Source organism: Carlito syrichta, unplaced genomic scaffold (assembly GCF_000164805.1).
Source record: "Carlito syrichta isolate Samal-C Ts95f unplaced genomic scaffold, Tarsius_syrichta-2.0.1 Scaffold123290, whole genome shotgun sequence".
Lineage (NCBI taxonomy): Eukaryota > Metazoa > Chordata > Mammalia > Primates > Tarsiidae > Carlito > Carlito syrichta.
Genome location: NW_007067386.1, coordinates 1 through 9,144, shown reverse-complemented (window position 1 = coordinate 9,144; position 9,144 = coordinate 1). Strand labels below are relative to the sequence as shown.

The following is a 9,144-nucleotide window of genomic DNA, read 5'->3' as shown; positions in this document are numbered from 1 at the left end:
TTTCGGGTGGGCGCCGCGTGCGACACCCCTGCGCTCTGGGCCTGAGGAAGAAGCGCGCCCTTCGACGCGGGCTCCAGCCCTCTCCGGAGCCGCCGGTGTGGCCACGTGTCCCGAGCATCCCGCCACCCCAGGGCCTCCACGTCCTCATGTGTAAAACAGCGGAAAGGATGGCACCTTCCTCAGCAGGTGGTTTTGACGCTTAGGGAGCGAATAATTGACAGGGGTGCTTGTCACAGGTGAGGGCCTGAGCATGTCTGTGTAACTGACGTTACATGCGCATTCCTTTTTCACATGTATGTTTGAGTCGGAGTCTCACTCCGTCACCCAGGCTGGACCGCAGCGGCACGGCTACCGCTCACCGCAGCCTCAGCCTCCTGGGCTCCGGCAGCCCCCCCACCTCCGCCTCCTGAGTAGCTGGGACTGCAGGCGCATGCCACGACGCCTGGCCAGGTTTTTGGTTTTCTGTAGAGACAGGGTATCGCTATGTTGTTCAGGCAAGCCTTGAACTCCTGGCTTCAAGTGGTCCTCCCGCCTCAGCCTCCCCTAGTGCTGGGATTGCAGGTGTGAGCCACCATGCCTGGACAAGCTTTTATTTTCGATGTTATTCCAATATCATAACATCAAGTTCATATATAGTAGTATTTTGTAACATGGTTATAGTATTATATTCCAAAATCATTGTAACAAGAGAGCTCAGAAGAGGTCTTTCCGAAGAGGTCCCACGTCTTCACCCCCCGTTCTCTTTGGAACTGGCTTGTCGAGCTCATGGGCGAGATGGCAGGTGCCCCTGTGCCCAGCCACAGCCCTGACCATGATGCCAGGGGGAGGTGATAGTGCAGGGCTGCCAGCCCCATGCGGGGGAGCAGGCCCCCGCTCCGCGATCCCAGCACCCACAGGGCGTCCTGTGGTCTTCGTCTTCCGGCCTGCACACTCGCCCTGGGGGCAGCATCACCGTCCCCCCTTGACGGCTGGGCTCACGCAGCTCACAGGGTGCAGCCCTGGCCAGTCACCCAGCTTGCCAGAGGCAGAGCCGGGGCTCGGACGCTGGCCTTTGGGATCTGCAGGCCGCCCTGCTGCTTCCCTGTGTGTCCTGGCCTTCCTGGGGCCGGGCCGGTCTCCGTGGGCCTGCAGGGCCTGGGGCCAGTCGGGTGGTGGCAGGCTCCGGCGAGAAGTGGGCGGGCTGTGGTACCCCACACCTGTCCCACGCCAGCACTGCTCCCCCCTGCAGAGAGGAGAGCCACCCCTCGGTGCCTTACCACTACTTCGAGAAGGGCCACCTGGACGAGTGTCAGATGTACCTGGCGCACGAGCGGGCGCCCCGGAGCGCCCACCGCTTCCTCACTGAGAAGGCCGTCTTTTCCCGCTGGGCCAAGAAGAGGTCCATCCTGTTCGCCCACCCGTCTTGGAGGACCGAGTAGCCCTTGTCGCCTGGTCGGCCGCCACGGCTCCGCCAGCGCCCTGTCCCGGCCTGGGCCACCACACTCCACCAAAAACATCTTAATTTATGGGTCCTGCTGCGCGCCGGTCGACCAGGGGTCCCTTCCCGCCCCACCCTGGAGACTCTTGAGCCATCTTGGGCCAGGGGCCGTGGACGGGGCCCATCCCTCGTCGCCATCCCTGCTCCTGGAGGAATCCGCTGCATCTGGGGCCTCACCTCACCTCCAGGGCTGCCGAGTGGCCTTTGCCCCGGGGCTGATGGCCCCACTCACCAGCATCGTGATGCTGTGCCAGTCCTGTCCTTCCCCCACAGTCGCCCTCGGTGCCATACTTCTCAGGCCAGTGGCCCCAGCTGGGCGAGGGAGGGGCCCCTGCTCTGTGCCTGCCAGGGCCGTATCCGCAGCGTACGGGTAAACGTTTCTCCGGAAACTGTCTCCAGCGTGGTCTTGTCTGGGGCTGGGGCTTGGGGCTTCTCTCCCTGTCGAGATCCCACAATCTGTCGGTCTGAAGCCCTGAGGCCCTCCCTGGGCCCTCGCTGGCTGGGCTGGAGGCGTTTACGTGGCTGAGTGCCTGTTCATTTCTTCCCCAGCGGCCTCCTGCCGGCGGTGCCAGCCCGACCCCCTCCCCCGGCCGCCCGAGGCGCCTCCAGGGTCTGGCCCCCAGTTTACTCTGGCCCTGGAAACTGACCCCTTCTTTGGGAACCCTGCTCTTCACCCAGTGGGAGGAGCCTCAGGCCTGGGAGGAAACCACTCCAGAGGGAAGGACACTCCCCCACCCCTGTCGCCTGTCCTGGGTCAAATTCCAAAGACCGGTCAAATTCCCTGTTAAATTTGGAGTTGGGCCCTCTGTAAAACAGGAAGGCAGAAGGCAGCCCTGGGTGGGAGTCGGGGGGCTGCCTCCAGGGGGTCCAGCCCTAGCTCGGCCTGCGGCTCTGCAGCTCTGACGTCCGCTTTCCTCACCTGGAGGTGGGAGACACATTTACAAGGGCTTGCGGCCGCCCTGGGTGGGGGCTGGAGTTAGCCTGTTTTGTGGCTGTCCTGAGCCACCCAGCTGAAGCCAGGCAACTGGGAGTCGCTGGGCCAGGAAGCAGTCCTGGGCAGGAGAGCCGAGCCTGGGGACCCCACCCCTGCACCCTCAGGCTGGAAGAAGCCCTCCTGGGCGCTGCCCTTCCCCGCTCCTTTGTCTGGAGACCGGGAGGCTAACAGATGGGCCAAGGGCCTTTGGGCTCTCAGCCGGAGTGGAGCCCTGGGTTCCAGCTCCCAGCTGCAGGGGCCAGGGCCCTATGCGAATGCTGTTGCCAACTTGAAATTCTTTTCTTAAAAATTGTTTTTTCACATAGTTACTTTCGATGCTTTGGGGAGCGCCCCACAGGATAAAAAGCACTGGGAAGGGGTAACCCCCTCACCCCAGGAGTGGCCCAGGGGGCGAGAGGCTGCCCGAGGGGAGGGAAGCCCAAAGGGACCCGCTGCAGACTCGGCCAAGGGCATGCCGTCGGTGCTGGGACCTGTGAGCAGGACTCGAGGAGACGTCAGCAAGCGTGGTGGGACTGGCTCCAGGCATACAGGCAAAGGGCAAGGGGGTTGGACTTGAAGTCGCAGAGCTACTCGGGTTCCTTCTCCTTCTCTTTTGCTCTTTTCTGCTTCTGCGGCGTGATCTCCGAGTCCCTCTGCTTGCGGGCAGCAGCAGAAAGCCCGTCATCTCGGCACGTTCCCTTAACCGAGTCGCTCTGCTTTTTCATAGCCTTCTGGCGGGCGCACTCAATGCTGGTTGCTGCAGGCCCTGGTGACCGCAGTGGCTCTGACCTGCCTCCGTTGAGTCCCCTCGTTTGGTCCCTAGGTTTTTTTGTTTTGCTTTTGTTGAGTCGGAGTCTCACTCCATTGCCCGGGCTGGAGTGCAGTGGCTTGCTCTCGGCCACCCCAGTGTCAACCTGCTGGGCTCCAGCAATCCCTTGCCTCAGCCTTCCAAGTAGCCGAAACTACAGGCGCGTGCAACCATGCCCAGCTAATTAATTTTTATTTTTATTGTAGAGACGAGGTCTCGCCAAGTTGCCCGGGCTGATCTCAAACCAATGAGCTCAGGCAATCTACTCGCCTCGGCCTCCCAGAGTGCTGGGATGACAGGCCTGAACCACTGTGCTGGGCCTCCAACAATTTCTTTAGCAAAGGGCCTGGCATTTCTTTGCCACGGGACCCCACAGATTACGGAGCCAGTCACGCCAGAGGGCTCTGGGCGACCCGTGCACTCTCCCTCCCGGCCCCGGTCCTCTCAGGAGGGGCTGGAGACCTGGCACCTGGCCGGCAGCCCTGCCTTGGCGCCCTGCCTCCCCCTGCCCAGCGCCAGGCGGGCCGGAACGCTCTGCAGGCGTGGGAGGAGGGCAGAGAGCCCTGAGCCAGCGAAGCAGGGAGCAGGCTGTCACTGGGCCGCGGCGGCCGGCCTGGCAGGGGTGAGGGGCTCCCAGGAGTGCTGGGAGAGGTAAGAGTGGGGTGCAGCCTGGCAGATGAGGATGGGGGGGGGTTTCCAGGCTTGGGGAGGGCCCTGGAGTCAGGCCTGACCTCGTTTTGGCACCACTTCCTGCTGCGGGGCCCTGTTTCACTAGTTCTCCCTGGGGCTCAGTTTCCGCATCTATAAAAGGTGAAATAGCCCCCCCTTTACGGACTGTGCGAACTCAGTGACAGTGGATGGTCTCTGGGGCTCAGGACATCGCCGGCCCTTAGTATATAGAACCGTCGTTGCCAGCAGGGCCGTCTGCCCCCGTCTCATCTCTGCCCTGCCGTGGTGGTGATGGGGAAGCAGGAAGCTCCCACCCCGTCCATTGTCTCCGGCTCGTGGGCTCATCCCGGCTGTCCCGGGCTCAGGGGCTGTGGGTCCTGGTGGCGTGTGACCTCTGCCCCCTCCTGGGAGGCTGCCCCCTCCATCCCACTGGGACACGCTGGCCCAGCTCTTGGGCCTGGGACACAGAGGCTCCTCTGTCTTGGCCCTGCCCCAGGGTGGGGTGTTTACTGCTGGGTTGGCCCAAGTCTTGGGTCCTTCTGTGGGTGGGAACACGGCCGCAGCGATGCGTCAGCCACTTCCTCCAGGCGACAAAACTGACCCCTGACAGGTCTGGAGGCCGCTCTGGGGTCTGCTGAAGATTGTCCCAGCGGCAAGACTGAGACCTTCCTGCCTTGGCCACAAAAGGCCCTGCAGCTGCCGGGAGGTAAATGGGGGGCAGGAGACTCCCCACAGCCCTGGGGGCCCCTTGACAGGCAGCCCCTCTTGGGGGCTGTTTTCCTGACCATCCTTTGTCCCTCAGTGCACCTGCTGGGGACACCTACCCCACTTCCTCAGCGGGACAGCCAGGCAAGCTTCACAGCCTGGAAGTGTCCCAAGGGGCCTTTTCCTCGGAAGAGCCAGGCCAGGGGCTCACTGAGACCTCACATGCCCAGGTGAGGACAGAAACATCAGGGGACTGGTGGGCAGCATGTCCAGTGTCCTCTGGGCCAGTTTGCACCCTCCAGCCTCAGTCCAGGAAAAAGCAGGTACTTCCCTGTTCCAGCCCTACAGTGCCTCTGCTGAGGCCCAGGTCTTGGGCACAGGGGCTGTGTGGCGGTCCCCACCTGCTGGCTGCACCCCCTGGCCTCTCCTCTCCAGAAGCCCGTCCCTGGGCAGGAGCCCCAGGAGAGAGACAGGAGCCCCTAGCCCTGGCTCCCAGCCTGGCTCTGCCCAGGACCCACGGAGTCTGGGAAAGGTCTGTCCTCTCTCTGGCCCTGGATTTGGATTTCTGTACGATGGGAGCTGGAGCAGCAGGTGAGGAGGTCTCTTCCAGTTCTTTAGAACACCGTGGAAGGGAACATTGTAACAGCTCACAGAAGTTTGCTAAGGGTCTAAGAAGCAGGGGGGTCACGGACAGGACCCCTACCCTGGGGGCAGGAAGGGCTGAGGCAGAGGCCCCCCCAGCCCTGGGGGGCACCTTGATGTGCAGAGCCAAGGGCCGTGGGGAGAGGCTGGAGGGGAGGACCACCAGGACTGGCCACAGTTACCATCTAAGCACGTCCTGGTGTGGCCTGGCCTGGCTCTCAGGCCTGGGACCTCGGCGCATAGCTGCGCTGTGGTTATTAGCCAGGAGCCTGTTCCTTCCTCTGGAATGAGGAGCAAGTAGTGCCCATCTCATAGGTTAATTTAAGGGTGAGTGAGGTGTGTCTGCAAAGTGCTTCGCACAGGATAAGCCGCTTTTTCCTCACCCTCATTATCATGATTGAGGTGGCCGTTACTGTTCTTGGGGTTCTGGAGGGAGCCGGGGCCCAGAGACACGGCAGGCCTGACTGAGGAGCTCCAGGTCCGGACTGGGTCCAAGAGCTGGGCTGAAGAGCCCTCTGGCTTCTGGAGTTCGGGCCACTGGCCTGGGCTAGGGGGACGGCTGGGGAAAGGACGCCCCTGGTGCCGCTCCTGACCTGCTTCCCACCTGAACTGCCTGGTGCCCTGCCTGTGGCGTTCTATCCTGCAGCCCACAGGACAGGGCCAGTCGGCCTAGGATGACCGGGGTGGGGACCGGGCAGAGGCCACCAGGGGCTGGGAAGCCTCAAGCCCACACTTGTGGGCCGCCCCCTCCCCTGCATGGCAGGTGCTGGCTTTACAGCCGAGAGGCTGCACCTTGGATGGCAACTGACTTTTGCTGTAACTGAAAACAATTTACCGTAATTGTACAGTACAAACAACACAGAGTTCATCAAGTGAAGAGTGAAGGTGGAACCCGCCCCTCTTGCCCCACCTGTGTTTTCCAGGGGAACTATGGGCTGTAGGCCAGTGTGGATTCTTCCAGAACCTTTGGTGGACGTTTACAAATGTTAGGCATAGTTATGTTTCAAGAAAAAAAAGGTAGCCGGGCTCGGTGGCTCAGCCTGTAATCCCGCGCCTTTGGGAGGCTGAGGTGAGTGAATTGCATGAGCCCGCAGGGTTTGAGACCCGCCTGGGCCACTTGACAAGACCTCATCTTTACAATAAAATCAAAAAAATGAGCCGGGCATGGTAGCGCGCGCCTGTAGTTCCGGCTACTCGGAAGGCTGAGGCGGAAGGATCGCCGGAGCCCAGCAGGTCGAGGCTGCGGTGGCCAGGAACGGCCGCTGCACTCCAGTCTGGGCGACAGAGTGAGACTCTAACTCAAAAAAAAAAAAGAAAAAAAGGCAAAAGAAAAAAATGCTATAGATGTAGTTATTTTTAGAAATTCAAAATACATTTTTAAATATAAAAACAGGGATGGTCATCATCTTACTTTATTCCTCCAAAATTCACTTAAGCCGAAAGGAAAACAAACAAAAAACAGCCCAAATCCCTTCATTCCAGAAATAACCAGTATATATATGTGTATATATATATATATATGTGTGTGTGTGTGTGTGTGTGTGTATGTGTGTGTGTATATATCTATACCCACATACACACATGCACATATATATATTTTTGGAGTCAGGATTGCACTGTCACCCAGGCTGAAGTACAGCAGCATGACCAAGGCTCACCACAGCCTTGACCTCCTGGGCTCATGCGAACCTCCCACCTCAGCCTCCTGAATAGCTGGGACTACAGGCACAGGCCACCACACCTGGCTAATTTTTAAATTTTTTGTAGAGGTGAGGTTTTGCTATGTTGCTCAAGCTGGTCTTGAACTCCTGGCCTCAAGCAAGCCTCCTACCTCGGTCTCCTAAAGTGCTGGGGTTACAGGCATGAGCCACCATACCCAGCCTAGAAATAACTACTGACACTAATCACTGATAGGCAAAAGGTATTTCCTTATTTTCATTTGTTTCCTCTGTTTTGCACCTTTCTTTTAAATATTGTGATACACAAATGACTTACATGTGCCATATTTGTAAGTTGTAAAGCTGGAACTACAGGTGCACACCAGCATGCTCCACTAATTTCATTTTGGGAGGCAGAGGCGAGAGGATTGCCTGAACCCAGGTGTTAGAGATCAGCCTGGGCAACTTGGTGAGACCGTGTCTCTATGTTAAATAAACAAAATTAGCCAGGTGTGGTGGTCATGAGCGTGTCACTGCACTTCAGCTGGGTGGCAGAGTGAGACTCTGACTCAAAAAAAAAAAGGAAAAGAAAAACATCTAATCACTATGATAGGCAAAGCTGTCTCCTGACCCTGGCTGTGAGAGGTGGGCTCCTATGTGCTTCAACAACATATCGTGTGGTTTTATCTTTCTAGACTTGTCTTTTTCACTCTTTGAGTCTAAGATTCAGTCATGTAATTGCAGCTCATTCATTTTCTCCTACTATGTAATATTCCATAGTGTGAATGTTTCACCATGTAAAACATTCCATTCTCCTATTCATGGATTTTGGGGCTCTTTCCAGTGTTGTATTATCTCAAGCAATGCTACTATGAACTTTAAAAAATTTTTGAGAGTCTCACTCTCGCCCAGGCTGGGGTGCAGTGCACACGATCGTGGCTCACTGCAGCCTTGACTTCCTGGGCTCACCTGATCCTCCCATCTCAGCCTCCTGTGTTTCTGGGACTACAGGTGGACACCACTACACCCCACTAATTTTTTGATTTTTTTCTAGAGACGTGGTCTCACTACGTTACCCAGGCTGGTCTCCAACTCCTGGGCTCAAGCGATCCTCTGACCTCATCCTCCCAAAGTGTTTGGATTCAGGCATGAACCACCTCACCTGGCCAGCTGCTATGAACTTTGTTGGATACATCCTCCAGAATGTCTGCAGGGTATATATACCCAGACTGTGTGAAATTCAAATATTTACAATGTTGTTTTCCAACTGTGTCTCTATTTTACAAGACACAATTCTTTAACTTGCTTTAACAACCTGTAAATATCCTGGCCCTCCTTCCCTGCCAGAGCATGCTGACCTTGATTTTTTTTTTTTAAAGCAGGATTTATTGAGAGGACAGAAAAGCTCCCACAGTGGGAGAGGACCTGAGGGGGTTGCCCTATACTGACCTTCATTTTAACAGCTCTTAGTGCACTTTGGCTGGCTGTGCCTTTGCTTGTTTAACCAGTCCTCTAGCAATGGCTTTTTTTTTGAGTCGGAGTCTCACTCTGTTGCCCAGGCCGGAGGGCAGTGGCATGCTGGGCTCAGCTGAGCCTTCCGTCTCAGCCTTCCCAGAAGCTGGAACCACAGGTATGTGCCACCACGCCCAGGTAAGTTTTTGATTTATTGTAGAGATGTGGTCTCTCCATGTTGCCCAGGTTGGTCTCAAACCTGAGGGCTCAGGCAAGTCTCTCGCCTCAGCCTCCCAAAGTGCAGGGATTACAGACCTGAGCCGCCATGCCTGCAGCTACTTCTCCCTGTCACTTAAAACGATGTCCCTGTAGCCAGGAGTGGTAGCGTGCACCTGTATTCCAGCTACTGGGAAGGCTGAGGCGGAAGGATCACCGGAGCCCAGCAGGTCGAGGCCGCTCCCGGCCACTGCGCTCCAGTCTGAGCGACAGAGTGAGACTCCAACTCAAAAAAAAAAAGTACATTATCATCGTCTCTTAATATTGAATAGACTTAAGGTTCTGATGATAAATAATATCCCACTGGACTAATAAGTCAGTGATGTGTGCGACCCTGGCTTATAATGATGTTGCCACGTTTCAGAAGCTACCCTGAACTACCTTTAAATTTTTAATAACTGCCGGGCTCGGTGGCTCAGCCTGCAATCCCAGCGCTTTGGGAGGCCGAGGTGAGTGGATTGCCTGGGCCCGCGGGTTCGAGACC

General features: G+C 57.4%; 1 protein-coding gene and 1 pseudogene across 1 annotated transcript in view; one reads left to right on the top strand and one right to left on the bottom strand.

Moving 5' to 3' along the window:
- The window catches only part of ST6GALNAC4 (ST6 N-acetylgalactosaminide alpha-2,6-sialyltransferase 4), a 9,614-nt gene extending 7,743 nt beyond the window's left edge, over nucleotides 1-1,871 (top strand). Inside the window, exon 4 of the mRNA XM_021707636.1 lies at nucleotides 1,229-1,871. Coding sequence (XP_021563311.1) covers nucleotides 1,229-1,418 — 190 coding nt within the window. The 3' untranslated portion in view covers nucleotides 1,419-1,871. The remainder of the gene's footprint in view (nucleotides 1-1,228) is intronic.
- A 1,166-nt stretch (nucleotides 1,872-3,037) lies between these two features.
- LOC103249655 lies at nucleotides 3,038-3,175 on the bottom strand (annotated as a pseudogene).
- Between the last annotated feature and the right edge of the window lie 5,969 nt (nucleotides 3,176-9,144).